Source organism: Coregonus clupeaformis, chromosome 20 (assembly GCF_020615455.1).
Source record: "Coregonus clupeaformis isolate EN_2021a chromosome 20, ASM2061545v1, whole genome shotgun sequence".
NCBI classification, from domain to species: domain Eukaryota; kingdom Metazoa; phylum Chordata; class Actinopteri; order Salmoniformes; family Salmonidae; genus Coregonus; species Coregonus clupeaformis.
This window is the reverse complement of record NC_059211.1, coordinates 34,521,042-34,538,435: the sequence shown is the minus strand read 5'-3', so window position 1 is coordinate 34,538,435 and position 17,394 is coordinate 34,521,042. Positions and strand designations below refer to the sequence as shown.

Below are 17,394 nucleotides of genomic sequence, written 5' to 3'. Positions count from 1 at the left end.
AAATCCAGATGTGCAAATCCGATACAGACATACCCAAGACGACTCAAAGCTGTAATCACCGCCAAAGGTGATTCTACAAAGTATTGACTCAGGGGTGTGAATACTTATTTAAATGAGAGTTCTGTATTTCATTTTCAATAAATTAGCAAAAATTTATAAAAACATGTTTTCACTTTGTCATAATTTGGCATTGTGTGTAGATGGGTGAGAAAAATAATATATTTCATCCATTTTGAATTCAGGCTGTAACACAACAAAATGTGGAATAAGTCAAGGGGTATGAATACTTTCTGAAGACACTGTAGGTCATTTTTGGAATGTAAAGCTTTGTACTCAATGCTTAGCTGTATACATGGTGTGAGCTGTGCATCATATCATGTTGCTTAATACGGATGACCTTATACCTGTGAATATGAAGAGTTCACAGTGTCCTCTGTCTCTTCTCCCTCAAACTGACTTCATATTTAAATTCCAAATATCAAATCAAATCTCACAATTTCTGCTTTCATAAATGGCTGCATTTTATCTTAAAGCTTAACTCTCTGGCTGTCTGGAAAAGTAATTTTTTCTGCGACACTAAGTCTATTTCTTAGAAAATGAAAGGTTTTCTTCTTCTCCTGCTCTAAAAGCAGTAGCAGACTAGCCCCATGCACGCCTCTCAGGGTGGCTCGGTGAATAATTTTATGCAACTGGCCCTGGAGGCTTAGAAAACCTTAATGAGATATTTTGCTGACTATGTCCTAAATGGCACCCTATTCCTTACCTAGTACACTACTTTTGACCACAGCCCATAGCCTCTGTCTGCTAGGATGTAATGAGAACCGTTTATGATTTGAATTTTAATAGCTTCATATTTAAAATTCACTTTCCCACCATAGGGTAGCTGACTATCCGTTTAGTCATATACTCTATGGTAAATAAGATATGAAATATTCTGATGCAAGGCATTAAGGTCCCCTTGTTAAATTGATTCTCAGCCTGTCTTATCTTAGAGACAGGGTTTGGCTCCGCTCAGGTCTCTCCTGTCCACTGTCTGTATGCTCCAGGGTTGGTTATGGTCAATTATATTTAAATTAAGAAGTTAAATGGAAATTCCAATTCCAATTGTCCTCATTGCTTTTCGATGAAGAACATTTGGAAATTAAATGTTGGTTGATTTCCTGAATTGAAATGGAATTGACCCCAACCCTGGTCTGCGTTCCCCCTTGTGGCCCACTCTCACTGTCTTCCCTCCCTGTATGTCCAATCAGCTCATAAAGGCTTCCAGCGCTTCGAGGCCTTGGATCAGTCTGATTGGTTCAGCCCAGGGCAGTCCTGGAGGGGCGTGGCCCCAAGGCAGAGGATTCTCCTAATACACATCCTGAAGAAGAAGGTGAGGAGAAGAGGCGTGTGGGGGAAGTGTGTTATTATTACAATTATTATAATTTTTGTTATTATAATTTTTTATTTTATTCGGATCCCCATTAGCTTTTGCCGAAGCAGCAGCTATTCTTCCTGGTGTGTGTGTGTTCCTGGTGTGTGCGTGTTCGTGGGAGTTGCCTATAACAAGAGATGGCACAATTTATCGGGATGTTGCTCCATTTTCACTCAAAGGCTGTATGGGGTGGGTTGATCTCTCTCTCGCCTTTTCCAGGTGACCCTGTACACCTATAACTGGTCAATGGACCTAGGAGCCTCTCTGAATCGTGGGCTGGTGAGGCTGGTCCAGTGGCAGAACGCCAGGGCCCACGTTCTCCACTGTCTCCTCAACCAGAAGATGGGTCTCTTCCACCACTGCTGCTTCTCTGACACACCGGCCCACGAAGACCTCAAACAGGTCAACTTTTCTCACTCTCGTGATCAGAATCACCTTTACTCACCAAGTACAATTAAATGTACCAGAAATTTGAAGTGGTTCTGACATCACCTTACAATCCACTGTCAATCTCACACACAACAATCATACTTGAATGAGTGTTAGATTGTAACCACAGTCTAACACTCATACACACACACCAAGACTATCACTTAAATCAGACACACCTGCCCACGAAGACCTGATAAGGTAAACGCTCAATCTCACGCACGGCACAGCCATCTGCTTTAATTCATCACAGTCTAACACCCTTTGATGCACCATAACTGTGGCCTATAAGTATACATTATATTAAAGTTATGCCACACACAATCTATGGATGGTACAATGTTAGGATTGGGACCATTGTCCTGGTGGCTTATAAAGGTTAGGTCAGTCAAGGGGAATCAGTCTGTTAGTTATGGTGCATCATGCAGGATTTACCCCAGTGTTTTAACCAAAATGCTCAGACTCTTTCCATCTACGCGGGCCAGCACCCTTGTCTCACTGGGCCATGGCTCCGGAGGACCTGCTTTCACCTGGGGCCAAAGCCAGGCCACTGGTACATTTCAGCTTGCATTTACATAACAATGGCCAACTGTGAACTTTAACACCTTTTCACAAAGCAACTGTCTTGGCGTTGTTGATTCTGCTCTCCCGAAGTTCTTAGTGTCACACGCCTAATGGTAACACAATTACCAGAGTTTAGGTTAACATAAAACACTGGCAACACACTGGTGTCGAGGTAAGTCTCCATGGAAATACGGCATTAGTGTTAGTGGAGCATCTGGTGGTACAGCAGGTATAGCCCAGGCCACTCCCGAGGCAGGTTACACACAGCTGTCAGCTCCTGATGGTGGGACGGGGATTCCTTCCACACTAGCATGTACTGTACCTGCTCATTGCTTTTCTTTTATGTCCCCTTCTCACTCTCCTCTGCTTTGTCGCTTCTCCTCATAGCTAAACTTGGGAGGCAGGGTGTCTTGTCACTAAATCCCCTCCTTCATCTCTGTTTCTCTCTGAGTTTTAAACAGCAGTAGTTTAAAACCTCTGCTATCAATAGTTTGTCACTTCTTTTCTTTGTACTTTACATTCAGTTCTTTCAGCCCTCATTGGAATTGCATTGCAAGGAGCTGCAGTGTTAAGCTAAATGTGGAACTACAGTTACAATATGTACAATATCATATACTTGGAATCTCCAAGACGTATGCATCTGATCTTCCTGAATCCATTTGCACTGTTTTAATATTCATAGTGCACTACTTTTGACCAGAGCCTTTGATCCCTGGTTAAAAGTATTGCACTAAATAGGGAATAAGGTTCCATTTGGGATGTTAATTGTACTGAGTAGATTCCCCTTGGTCTTTAATACAGAACATCACCATGACCTAGTTTCCCCCCTCTCTCTGATCATCTCCCTCCCTCCCTCCCTCCCTCCCTTCCTTCCAAGGTATGACATGTGAGCACCGAGGCCTTCATTCCATCTTCTATTCCACTTTTTCACCTTTTCAGCAAACATCCCCGTCAGCATTGTATCTCTGAATCATTTTGATAAGCTCCAGGAGAGGAGTGGAGAGAATGACTGTTTCCCAAATAGCACCCTATTCCCCTATGTAGTGCACTGCTTTTGACCCGGACCCATAGGGAATGGGGTGTCATTTGGGACACAGTTGAGGAGCGGAGAGAATCACTCAGCTCTCTGACTTCACGGCCCGTGTTTTTAGTTCCGTAGCTCTAGGGTCAAAAACAAAGAATGCCTATAATTTCTGAGCAGTCTGCCTGAATGCCTGAATACAAGAGACGAAAGATAGGAGAGAGGTATTTTTAGGGCTTTTAGATGATTTTTCTAAAAGAATAGGCACTGTTCTCTGCCACGTTACTTTTCCCTGGGAACATAAGAGGATACACATATTGCATTTTTGTTTAACAACAGTGTTTTTGAGGTCATAACTGTGATATATGGGAGAAACATCCTTCCAACATTTTGTCAGTAAATAAGTGCAAGACAACCAATTACAGTGTAAAAAAGTCAACTAAAATGAAAAGAAAGGAAATGTCCCAAACTTTTTCTCTATTTCCCTCTCGATGCCCTCACTCTTAATCGCCTCTCCACTAATGAATGAGGACAGAAGGCAGAGTCAGAGCGGTGGAAAATTTGCCCGCGCAGACCGTCATCTGTCACTGTCCTGATGAGGAGCACAGTGGGCACCAGTGCCCAGTTCAACCCCCCTCACCCCCTGGGCACGAGACAGACACTGGACAGAGGGCTCTGCCCATAGAGATCCTATTAAATTATTATTCTAATTTCTAATTCTATGGCTTTGCCACACTGGGGCATCTGGGCCGGGCCCTCTTCTTCCTCCTAGGCCATTGCCCCGGTCCTGCCCAGCAGCCATTAAGCTGCTCTCTTGAGCTAACTTGCCCAAAAGTTCCCTTTAGTAGAGGGGGGGGGGCATGGGGATGAGAGCATATTAGCTGTGCAGTGTAAATCAGGACATGCTGTCCATGAGTCCATGCACCATCACCAAAGCGTCACCACTCCTTTGGGTTAAGTATAATCCCTGCTACAGTTTGAGTCAAGGGCTCAGTCCAGTTTTATAAGGCTTTTAAAGTAGATCATGGTTTCAGCCCTACCAGAGTTGGTCTGTACATTTGATGTTGATAAACAGATACTGTAGTTTATGAAAAGATGGGTTTCTGGTGTGTTGTTCTACCTTTAGGTTTATCTAATATGTGTGTACAACTTGTCTTCTGATTAGTTAATTTATTACACAGAGGAATATGGAGTTGGAATTCGGATTTGTCAGATATGAGTTTGAAACCCAATGGCTTTGGCTCATTGTGTGTGTTTAATACAAAAATAATGTTCATGGTATGTTCACCAGAAAGTTACTTGTTCAGTAACTTGTAGAAAACCTCACAGCTTCTCCGCCTCCCTCACTCACTCCATCTCTTTCATTTCGCCTCTCATTTTCTTCTTTCTTGCTCTCCCTCTTTCTCATCTCTCCATCTCTATCGCTCCCTCTCTAATCTCCTCCTTCTTTCTATCAATTCCTCTCTGCCTCTCCCTCCATCTCTCTGCCTCTCCCTCCATCTCTCTGCCTCTCCCTCCATCTCTCTGCCTCTCCCTCCATCTCTCTGGCACCCTCTAGTCGTCTTCTCCTTTTCTTCTCTCCCTCTCTCCATCTACAGTATCTCTCCCTCTCTCCATCTACAGTATCTCTCCCTCTCTCCATCTACAGTATCTCTCCCTCTCTCCATCTACAGTATCTCTCCCTCTCTCCATCTACAGTATCTCTCCCTCTCTCCATCTACAGTATCTCGCCCTCTCTCCATCTACAGTATCTCGCCCTCTCTCCATCTACAGTATCTCGCCCTCTCTCCATCTACAGTATCTCTCCCTCTCTCCATCTCTCTTCATCTACAGTATCTCTCTCTCTCTCTCTCTCCCTCTCACCATCTCTCTCCATCTACAGTATCTCTCCCTCTCTCTCCCCCTCTGTCTCTCTTGCTCCTTTCTCTCTGCTTCTCTTTACATCTCCCTCTCATCGAGATGTAGTTGTCCCCGATTGCACTGACTTTGCTCACAACTGCTTGTTTGAAGAAGTGTACTTACTGTGATCAAGATGTGGTTGTCCCACTGGCTATCCTAAGTTGAATGCACCAATTTGTAAATCGCTCTGGATAAGAGCGTCTGCTAAATGACTTAAATGTAAATGTAAATCTACTTCCTCACTCTCTCTCCCAGCAGGAGCCCAACCCGTTCCTGAACCCGACCATGGAGGCGGATGCCCTGCTGAGGAGCCCGGTGCCTAGCAAGGACCAGGGCAAGCTGTTTAGCGCCGTCCGCTCCCTGGCCCCACTCCACTTCCACTCGGAGCTGGTGCCCTTTGACGAGGCCCTCAGGGACTTGGGGACGGGCCGCCCCCTGGCCAGTGCTCAGGACGGGGCTGACGTGGTGGCTCGGCATGGGACCCAGCTACAAGAGGTCAAGGCTTCAGAACGCAGAGGTCAGATATAGTCCCTGTATATGAACACTAATGATGTACACTACCAGTCAAAAGTTTGGACACACCTACTCATTCAAGGGTTTTTCTTTATTTTTACTATTTTTTAGATTGTAGAATAATAGTGAAGACATCAAATCTATGAAATAGCACATATGGAATCATGTAGTAACCAACAAAGTGTTAAACAAATTTAAATATATTTTATATTTGAGATTCTTCAAATAGCCACCCTTTGCCTTGATGGCAGGTTTGCACACTCTTGGCATTCTCTCAACCAGCTTCATGAGGTAGTCACCTGGAATGTATTTCATTTAACAGGTGTGCCTTCTTAAAAGTTAATTTGTGGAATTTCTTTCCTTCTTAATGCATTTGAGCCAATTGTGTTGTGACAAGGTAACGGGGTATACAGAAGATAGCCCTATTTGGTAAAAGACCAAGTCCATATTATGGCAAGAACAGCTCAAATAAGCAAAGAAAAACAACAGTCCATCATTACTTTAAGACATGAAGGTCAGTCAATCCGGAAAATTTCAAGAACTTTGAAAGTTTCTTCAAGTGCAATCGCAAAAACCATCAAGTGCTATGATGACACTGGCTCTCATGAGGACCGCCACAGGAATGGAAAACCCAGAGTTACCTCTGCTGCAGAGGATAAGTTCATTAGAGTTACCAGCCTCAGAAATTGCAGCCCAAATAAATGCTTCACAGAGTTCAAGTTACAGACACATCTCAACATCAACTGTTCAGAGGATACTGTGTGAATCAGGCCTTCATGGTCAAATTGCTGCAAAGAAACCACTACTAAAGGACACCAATAAGAAGAAGAGACTTGCTTGGGCCAAGAAACACGAGCAATGGACATTAGGCCGGTGGAAATTTGTCCTTTGGTCTGGAGTCCAAATTGGAGATTTTTGGTTCCAACCGCCGTGGCTTTGTGAGACGCGGTGTGGGTGAACGGATGATCTCCGCATGTGCAGTTTCCACCGTAAAGCATGGAGGAGGAGGTGTTATGGTGTGGGGGTGCTTTGCTGGTGACACTGTCTGTGATGTATTTAGAATTCAAGGCACACTTTACCAGCATGGCTACCACAGCATTCTGCAGCGATACGCCATACCATCTGGTTTGGGCTTAGTGGGACTATCATTTGTTTTTCAACAGGACAATGACCCAACACACCTCCAGGCTATGTAAGGGCTATTTGACCAAGAAGGAGAGTGATGGAGTGCTGCATCAGATTACCTGCCCTCCACAATCCCCCGACCTCAATCCAATTGAGATGGTTTGGGATGAGTCGGACCATAGAGTGAAGGAAAAGCAGCCAACAAGTGCTCAGCATATGTGCAAACTCCTTCAAGAGTGTTGGAAAAGCATTCCAGGTGAAGCTGGTTGAGAGAATGCCAAGAGTGTAGGGTGGTATTTGAAGAATCTCCAATATAAAATACATTTGGATTTTTTTAACACTTTTTTGGTTACTACATGATTCCATATGTGTTATTTCATAGTTTTGATGTCTTCACTCTTATTCTACAATGTAGAAAATAGTAAAAATAAAGAAAAAGTCCAAACTTTTGACTGGTACTGTATATGAGGTCAGATATGGTCCACTCCACTCCATACCCACCTACCGCTCTGAATAGTACATACTGTACTGTCTAATAAATTATAATGTACATTATCATGTAGTAAATTGATTTCTTTGTAATGGTTGTCTTGTATGTATGCCATTTTTTACTGTTTCATTAATGAAACCTTATTTGTGAATTAAGGTTAATGTTTTTCTAACACCCAATGTCAATGTGTTGTTAAAGGTTTAAGGAGGGTGCTTAAAGCACAGGATGCACTAGCTATGTTCATTTGATACAAGGTGAGCCACAGCAGTCCATCCGCAGCCAGGCAGGCAGTAACCGAGATGAAGTAGCCAGCTATACTGATTGAGGAGATGTGGGTAGTCAGTCCTTGGCTCTAACAGAGACAGACAGTGCCATGCAGATCCAGGCAGGAGGCTCACGGCCTGGCTGATAGCTGTTAGCTGCTGGCTCTGAGCTTTGAGGGATGGTTACACGTGCTACATGGCCCTGGGTACACTAGGTGTCCTAAATGGTACCCTATTCCCTTTATAGTGCACTACATTTGACCAGATCCCTATGTGTAGTGCCCTATAGGGAATAGGGTGCCATTTCTGACGCATGCATACTTATCCCCATTCCCCACCGCTGTGCTGTGTGACTGAAGTGTGTTTGTGTGGTTTAATCTCCATGTTGACAGAGATGGAGAAGCAGATGAAGATTGAGAACCTGTTTGTGACTTGGCAGCAGAGGTCAGCGCAGTCCAACATGCCCATCTCAGTAAGTACCACAGCCATTTTACACACACCAGAGTACTACAGCCATTTAGCCATTTCCCTCCCCCATCAAACGCCTATGGACACACACACACACACACACACACACACACACACACACACACACACACACACACACACGCACACACACACACAAACACACACAAACACACACACACACACACACACACACACACACACACACACACACACACACACACACACACGCACACACAAACACACACAAACACACACACACACACACACACACACACACACACACACACACACACACACACACACACACACACTAAGCATCTGAGCTATCTATCTTGCAAATACATGGTTCACACATGCTGGCGGAGTACACACACAGCGACTCTCATTCAAATCTCAGAAAATGGCATCTCTCCATCTCAAACACATTTACACACATTTGCATGTGGGCGCAAGTGCTTGTGTGAAATTGGTAAGAGATGTATCGAAGAGCTGCTATGCTGTCAGGAATATGGGGGTTTTATGCACTGTAGCTAATTGATGTATATTTCACTCTTGCCATGTTGTACTAGTCTGGGACTTTGGCACAGAGAAATAAATAGGAGATTATTTTTAAGTAGTCCCCATTTTAAATATTCCAACTAATTCACAAAGGTTGCAAGCTGGCAAGGAGCATTTGAAGAGCTTTAAAGGAGAGACGTTAACTTTTAAGTTGATATTACAGCAGGCATCATGGGACTGTAGAGTTGATATTACAGCAGGCATCATGGGACTGTAGAGTTGATATTACAGCAGGCATCATGGGACTGTAGAGTTGATATTACAGCAGGCATCATGGGACTGTAGAGTTAAATTACAGCAGGCATCGTGGAACTGTAGAGTTGACATTATTGTAGGATTCCTAGGACTCAGAAACACAAGCCCACCAGTGGTTTCACCAGAGGCACTGCAGCTGTAGATGTTTTTAAAACACTACATTAATTTCACAAAAATGCAATGGCTACCTTCATCATAAAAGAAAGATTGATGAAAACAACAGTCTCTTTCATCCCTAAATAACCACTAGTTACAGTATAGACCCCTCAAACTCAACTCTGGACCTCGAAGCCAGTTCCACTGCTTTTTTTCATTATTGCTCTCTAATCAGGGGGACACCAGGTGGATGCAATTCATTATCAGATAGAACAGAAAACCAGCAGGCTACGGACCTCGTAGTGTAAGTGTTGAATACCCCTGGTATAGACAGTCAAGAAAACACCACCAGTAGGCCTCATAAGTCACTCACACACCAGTCAGTCCCACTCAGACTCAGTCTAATGAGCTAGTGGTGGATGATGACATCGTCTATGTTCCATTTGTGTGCTCCTGCTCCCTCTCTCATTATGTCACCGCTCACCAGAGCAGGGTCATCCATTACTGGTCAGTCAGATGACTGTCTGGCTGCCTGACTTGGCCCCTCCACAGTGGGGGACCCCTCTCCCTTCACTGGCCCCTCAGGTTCCCAAGCATTATGGCCGTTGATCCCTGACTCAATCCCTGACTTAGATACAGTGAGGGAAAAAAGTATTTGATCCCCTGCTGATTTTGTACGTTTGCCCACTGACAAAGAAATGATCAGTCTATAATTTTAATGGTAGGTTTATTTGAACAGTGAGAGACAGAATAACAACAAAAAATTCCAGAAAAACGCATGTCAAAAATGTTATAAATTAATTTGCATTTTAATGAGGGAAATAAGTATTTGACCCCCTCTCAATCAGAAAGATTTCTGGCTCCCAGGTGTCTTTTATACAGGTAAAGAGCTGAGATTAGGAGAACACTCTTAAAGGGAGTGCTCCTAATCTCAGATTGTTACTTGTATAAAAGACACCTGTCCACAGAAGCAATCAATCAATCAGATTCCAAACTCTCCACCATGACCAAGACCAAAGAGCTCTCCAAGGATGTCAGGGACAAGATTGTAGACCTACACAAGGCTGGAATGGGCTACAAGACCGTCGCCAAGCAGCTTGGTGAGAAGGTGACAACAGTTGGTGCGATATTTCGCAAATGGAAGAAACACAAAATAACTGTTAATCTCCCTCGGCCTGGGGCTCCATGCAAGATCTCACCTCGTGGAGTTGCAATGATCATGAGAACGGTGAGGAATCAGCCCAGAACTACACGGGAGGATCTGGTCAATGATCTCAAGGCAGCTGGGACCATAGTCACCAAGAAAACAATTGGTAACACACTACGCCGTGAAGGACTGAAATCCTGCAGCGCCCGCAAGGTCCCCCTGCTCAAGAAAGCACATATACATGCCCGTCTGAAGTTTGCCAATTAACATCTGAATGATTCAGAGGACAACTGGGTGAAAGTGTTGTGGTCAGATGAGACCAAAATGGAGCTCTTTGGTATCAACTCAACTCGCCGTGTTTGGAGGAGAAGGAATGCTGCCTATGACCCCAAGAACACCATCCCCACCGTCAAACATGGAGGTGGAAACATTATGCTTTGGGGGTGTTTTTCTGCTAAGGGGACAGGACAGCTTCACCGCATCAAAGGGACGATGGACGGGGCCATGTACTGTCAAATCTTGGGTGAGAACCTCCTTCCCTCAGCCAGGGCATTGAAAAAGGGTCGTGGATGGGTATTCCAGCATGACAATGACGCAAAACACACGGCCAAGGCAACAAAGGAGTGGCTCAAGAAGAAGCACATTAAGGTCCTGGAGTGGCCTAGCCAGTCTCCAGACCTTAATCCCATAGAAAATCTGTGGAGGGAGCTGAAGGTTCGAGTTGCCAAACATCAGCCTCGAAACCTTAATAACTTGGAGAAGATCTGCAAAGAGGAGTGGAACAAAATCGCTCCTGAGATGTGTGCAAACCTGGTGGCCAACGTACTCCTGAGTGGCGCAGTGGTCTAAGGCACTGCATAGCAGTGCTAACTGTGTCACTAGAGATCCTGGTTCGAATCCAGCCGGCCGCGACCGGGAGACTCATGGGCGGCGCACAATTGGCCCAGCGTCGTCCAGGGTAGGGGAGGGAATGGCCGGCAGGGATGTAGCTCAGTTGATAGAGCATGGCGTTTGCAACGCCAGGGTTGTGGGTTCGATTCCCACGGGGGGCCAGTATAAAAAATATATATATATGTATTCACTAACTGTAAGTCGCTCTGGATAAGAGCGTCTGCTAAATGACTAAAATGTAAAATTTAAAAATTTAACTACAAGAAACGTCTGACCTGATTGCCAACAAGGGTTTTGCCACCAAGTACTAAGTCATGTTTTGCAGAGGGGTCAAATACGTATTTCCCTCATTAAAATACAAATCAATTTATAACATTTTTGACATGCGTTTTTCTGGATTGTGTTGTTGTTATTCTGTCTCTCACTGTTCAAATAAACCTACCATTAAAATTATAGACTGATCATGTCTTTGTCAGTGGGCAATTGTACAAAATCAGCAGGGGATCAAATACTTTTTTCCCTCACTGTATGAGAGGAGGTCACATCAGCACAGCAGACAGTGTTGTGTTCTGTCTGTCTCCCACTCCCTCCTCTAACACACACAGTCCTATCTACATCTCTGTCTGCCTGTCTATCTCCAGGCTGCACAGGGACGATAGATGATAGATGTGTCAATAAGAGTGATTTATAAGAGAGCAACAGATTAAAGACCGGATGAGATGAGCCATAACATTTAATCAGTCCTATTACTCTGTAGTATGCCCTGTCTGTATAGTGTTTAGTAGACGGTTTGATTGTGTCATTAGGAAACCGGTCATTGATTCTCGGTGGTTGTGACGGTGGGTGGGTGTGTGTGTGTGTATTTACATGCTGGGGCTTTTGGTATCATTAACTAGAAGAATTCTCATTCGGCTCCAAGGACCATTAAATAAATAAAGAGATGTTTCCTTACTTTCCACAGGTGGTGGACTTGGACACTCTGAAGCAGTCATCCAGACTAGTGCACTATTGCGTCACCCCTCTGCTCTTTGACCCCGTGTTCAGGAAGCAGATCCAGGAAGAGCAGATTGTCCAACCTCAACAGGTCAAGGTACAGAAACCATGGCTGCTTTCCCTTGGGGCCTAACTAAACAAAGCTTTCTTAGTGTCCAACAAGCTTTCTCTGCCCTTAACCTTGTTCTGAACACCTCCAAAACAATTGTCATGTGGTTTGGTAAGAAGAATGCCCCTCTCCCCAATGGTGTGAATACTACGTCTGAGGGTTTAGAGCTTGAGGTAGTCACCTCATACAAGTACTTGGGAGTATGGCTAGACGGTACAATGTCCTTCTCTCAGCACAAATCCAAGCTACAGGCTAAGGTTAAATCTAGACTTGGTTTCCTCTATTGTAATCGCTCCTCTTTCACCCCAGCTGCCAAACTAACCCTGATTCAGATGACCATCCTACCCATGCTAGATTACGGAGACGTAATTTATAGATCGGCAGGTAAGGGCGCTCTCGAGCGGCTAGATGTTCTTTACCATTCGGCCATCAGATTTGCCACCAATGCTCCTTATAGGACACATCACTGCACTCTATACTCCTCTGTGAACTGGTTATCTCTGTATACCCATCGCAAGACCCACTGGTTGATGCTTATTTATAGAATCCTCGTAGGCCTCAGTCCCCCCTATCTGAGATACCTACTGCAGCCCTCATCCTCCACATACAACACCCATTCTGCCAGTCACATTCTGTTAAAGGTCCCCAAAGCACACACATCCGTGGGTCGCTCCTCTTTTCAGTTCACTGCAGCTAGCGACTGGAACGAGCTGCAAAAAAACACTCAAATGGACAGTTTTATCTCCATCTCTTCATTCAAAGACTCAATCATGGACACTCTTACTGACAGTTGTGGCTGCTTCGCGTGATGTATTGTTGTCTCTACCTTCATGCCTTTGTGCTGTTGTCTGTGCCTAATAATGTTTGTACCATGTTTTGTGCTTCTACCATGTTGTGCTACTGCCATGTTGTGTTGCTACCATGTTGTTGTAATGTGGTGTTGCTACCATTCTGTGTTGTCATGTGTTGCTGCCATGCTATGTTGTTGTCTTAGGTCTCTCTTTATGTAGTGTTGTGGTGTCTCTCTTGTTGTGATGTGTGTTTTGTCTTATATTTATATTTTTAATCCAAGCCCCCGTCCCCGCAGGAGGCCTTTTGGTAGGCCGTCATTGTAAATAAGAATTTATTCTTAAGTGACTTATCTAGTTAAATAAAGGTTAAATCAAATTTAAAATAAATACAACTCAAACATCTCCTCATATGGTTGTTCACTTCTCTCTTACTTAGAAAGATGCCCTTAGTTGCAAAATGGAAACCATCCCAAACTTCCCAAGTTTTTGAGAAATCCTGGTAGGAGAATTTCCGTAATCAGGATGGAACAATCAGCAATCTTCCAACAGTCTTTCAACCAGAACCTCTGAAAAACCTGGGAACTTTGGAAAAGGTTTCGGTATTTTGCAACTTTAGACAAATCTGGTCACAGTCTGATGAAACACCCCAGTTCACCTCTCCACTCCCGCTCTCCTCTCTCCTCTCCCCTCCCTCCTCTCCAGAAGCGTCATCGCTCCAGTGACTCCACGGCGTCTGGCAGGGACCGTAGCTACAGCACAGACTCAGCTGACATGCTGCCCAGCCGGCTGAGAGAGGAGCCCTGGCTGCAGGACATCTCTAACACCTTCCTCCAGCAGTATGTTCAGTACCTCCAGAGTATGGGCTTCATCCTGGTCCAGGTCCGGCCACAGTCCCCCGCACGCAGGTACATCTTACTGACAGTCCATTGGTCCTCAACTCTCTAAACTATACTAGTAACCTATCTTTCTACACCATACTAGTTCAAGTTTATTTACCATGTTTAATGAATACATTGGAAATCTAACTCACCCGATCTCTCACCCCAAAAAAACACAGTGAAAACACAATACAACTCAGGGCAAATGTCCTCTTTCTCTGAGTTTCCCTCCCATGATCCTCTATGTGACTGTGAGCAGAACTGTGAGCACTATTCATCCATTAGTCATCAGATGTGTTGTGATCCCCTCCTAGCCCCCAATAGCCACATCCCTCTGGTCATGCATGTGATATAACTACAGTAGACACTGGGCAGACACACACACACGGACGGACGGACGGACAGACACACACACAGACAGTACACTCTCTCTCTCTTTCTCTCTCTCTCACTTTGGTCTCTCCATCCCTGCCTAACCCTGCCTGTCTCTCTCTCTCCTCTCTCCCTGTAGCATCGCCAGGGCCCGGGCAGCCATGTTCAGCTCATTGTCGTCAGAGAGGCAGTCCTTCTCCTATAACAAGACCAGGAGCGAGGACAGCCCTAAGGTAAGTAGTGTTGATGAAAGGGATGAGGATATTCACACACACACTCTTTCTGGCGAAAGGCACATAGGGATATATTGACTCCAACTCTCTCTGTCTGACACACATACTCTCTATCTCTGACAAACACTCTCTCTCTCTCTCTCTCTCTCACACACACACACACATCCCTTCATCATCAACTCTTGAGGTAATGTTGTATTTCTCCGCAGAGCACAGGGTCGGGCACTACCGCATACCACCTCCAGAGGGCGATGCCAGGGGGCATCGTATTGATGGAGCTTGCCTTTCAGGTGAGACTCTTGTTCTCTCTCTTTCCCTGTCTCTTGCTCTTTCTATCTCTCTCTTTCTCTCTCGCTCTCTATCTCTCTTTCAAAGGGGCTTTATTGGCATGGATTTTTTTTTGCCAAAGTAATGAAATAAACAAAAGTGAGTATACACAAAACAACATCAACAAAAAACTATACAAATGTAACCGTAAATATTGCACTCAAAAATGTTTTTTTTTAAATCGACATTTCAAGTGTTATATTATCAGCTATGTACAGCTTTAATATTGCAGATAGATTGTAGCTTCCATCAATGTAATTGTCTGCATCATTTCCAATCCCCCATATATATATATTTTTAAATATATACACTACCGTTCAAAAGTATGGGGTCACTTAGAAATGTCCTTGTTTTCGAAATATATATATATATTTTGTCCATTAAAAGAACATCAAATTGATCAGAAATACAGTGTAGACATTGTTAATGTTGTAAATGGCTATTATAGCTGGAAACGGCTGATTTTTAATGGAAGATCTACATAGGCGTACAAAGGCCCATTATCAGCAACCATCAGTCCTGTGTTCCAATGGCATGTTGTGTTTGCTAATCCAAGTTTATCATTTTAAAAAGCTAATTGATCATTAGAAAACCCTTTTGCAATTATGTTAGCACATCTGAAAACTGTTGTGCTGATTAAAGAAGCAATAAAACTGGCCTTCTTGAGACTAGTTGAGTATCTGGAGCATCAGCAATTGTGGGTTCGATTACAGGCTCAAAATGGGCAGAAACAAATAACTTTCTTCTGAAACTCGTCAGTCTATTCTTGTTCTGAGAAATGAAGGCTATTCCATGCGAGAAATTTCCAAGAAACTGAAGATCTCGTGCAACGCTGTGTACTACTCCCTTCACAGAACAGCGCAAACTGGCTCTAACCAGAATAGAAAGAGGAGTGGGAGGCCCCGGTGCACAACTGAGCAAGAGGACAAATACATTAGAGTGTCTAGTTTGAGAAACAGACGCCTCACAGGTCCTCAACTGGCAGCTTCATTAAATAGTACCCGCAAAACACCAGCCTCAACGTCAACAGTGAAGAGGCGATTCCGGGATGCTGACCTTCTAGGCAGAGTTGCAAAGAAAAAGCCATATCTCAGACTGCACATCTTAATCTTTTATTTTTATTGGCCAGTCTGAGATATGGCTTTTTCTTTGCAACTCTGCCTAGAAGGTCATTTATTTAATGAAGCTGCCAGCATTAATGATGCTGGAGGAAACAGGTACAAATGTATCTATATCCACAGTAAAAACGAGTCCTATATCGACATAACCTGAAAGGCCGCTCGGCAAGGAAGAAGCCACTGCTCCAAAACCGCCATAAAAAGCCAGACTACGGTTTGCAACTGCACATGGGGACAAAGATCGTACTTTTTGGAGAAATGTCCTCTGGTCTGATGAAACAAATATAGAACTATTTGGCCATAATGACCAATGTTATGTTTGGAGGAAAAAGGGGGTGGCTTGCAAGCAGAAGAACACCATCACAACCGTGAAGCACGGGGGTGGCAGCATCATGCTGGGGGGGTGCTTTGCTGCAGGAGGGACTGGTGCACTTCGCAAAATAGATGGCATCATGAGGAAGGAAAATTATGTGGATATATTGAAGCAACATCTCAAGACATCAGTCAAGAAGTTAAAGCTTGGTTGCAAATGGGTCCTCCAAATGGACAATGACCACAAGCATACTTCCAAAGTTGTGGGAAATGGCTTAAGGACAACGAAGTCAAGGTATTGGAGTGGCCATCACAAAGCCCTGACCTCAATCCTATAGAAAATGTGTGGTGCAGAACTGAAAAAGCGTGTGCGAGCAAGGAGGCCTACAAACCTGACTCAGTTACACCAGCTCTGTCAGGAGGAATGGGCCAAAATTCACCCAACTTATTGTGGGAAGCTTGTGGAAGGCTACCCGAAACGTTTGACCCAAGTTAAACACTTTAAAGGCAATGCTACCAAATACTAATTGAGTGTATGTAAACATCTGACCCACTGGGAATGTGATGAAATAAATAAAAGCTGAAATAAATCATTCTCTCTACTATTATTCTGACATTTCACATTCTTTAAATAAAGTGGTGATCCTAACTGACCAAAGACAGGGAGTTTTTACTAGGATTAAATTGTCAGGAATTGTGAAAAACTGAGTTTAAATGTATTTGGCTAAGGTTTATGTAAACTTCTGACTTCAACTGTATATATGTTTCTTAATATATATATGGGGCTCAAGCTGCATCCCTGTGTCACCCCTCATTCTCTCGCCCTCTTTCTCTCTCTCCCTATCTCTTTGTCGCTCTCTTTGTCACTCTCTCTGTCTCTCTCTCGCTCTCACTCTTACTCCATATTACACATTAACCCTTCCTACTCCATTAGCTTAACATGGGCCTCTGGATTAGATTGTGTAATCATTATGTGTAATCTGTCTCAAGGCCTTAAAGACAGAAGAGTTTAGTTGAAATGGGTCTTTCCTACTGAGTATTTTATGCATCATCAGTCTCACCGTGTAGGAGATGTGTTTAGAACAGTTTCAGTCATTGTAACCACACACCCACCACATTATTATTCAT

At 44.0% G+C, this 17,394-nt stretch overlaps 1 protein-coding gene across 1 annotated transcript in view; it reads left to right on the top strand.

Moving 5' to 3' along the window:
- Nucleotides 1-17,394, top strand: part of LOC121532969 (KICSTOR complex protein SZT2) — a 119,354-nt gene that overhangs the window by 83,033 nt on the left and 18,927 nt on the right. Inside the window, exons 58-65 of the mRNA XM_045205815.1 lie at nt 1,251-1,372; nt 1,634-1,816; nt 5,586-5,844; nt 8,111-8,190; nt 12,095-12,223; nt 13,729-13,931; nt 14,416-14,509; nt 14,719-14,799. Coding sequence (XP_045061750.1) covers nt 1,251-1,372; nt 1,634-1,816; nt 5,586-5,844; nt 8,111-8,190; nt 12,095-12,223; nt 13,729-13,931; nt 14,416-14,509; nt 14,719-14,799 — 1,151 coding nt within the window. The remainder of the gene's footprint in view (nt 1-1,250; nt 1,373-1,633; nt 1,817-5,585; nt 5,845-8,110; nt 8,191-12,094; nt 12,224-13,728; nt 13,932-14,415; nt 14,510-14,718; nt 14,800-17,394) is intronic.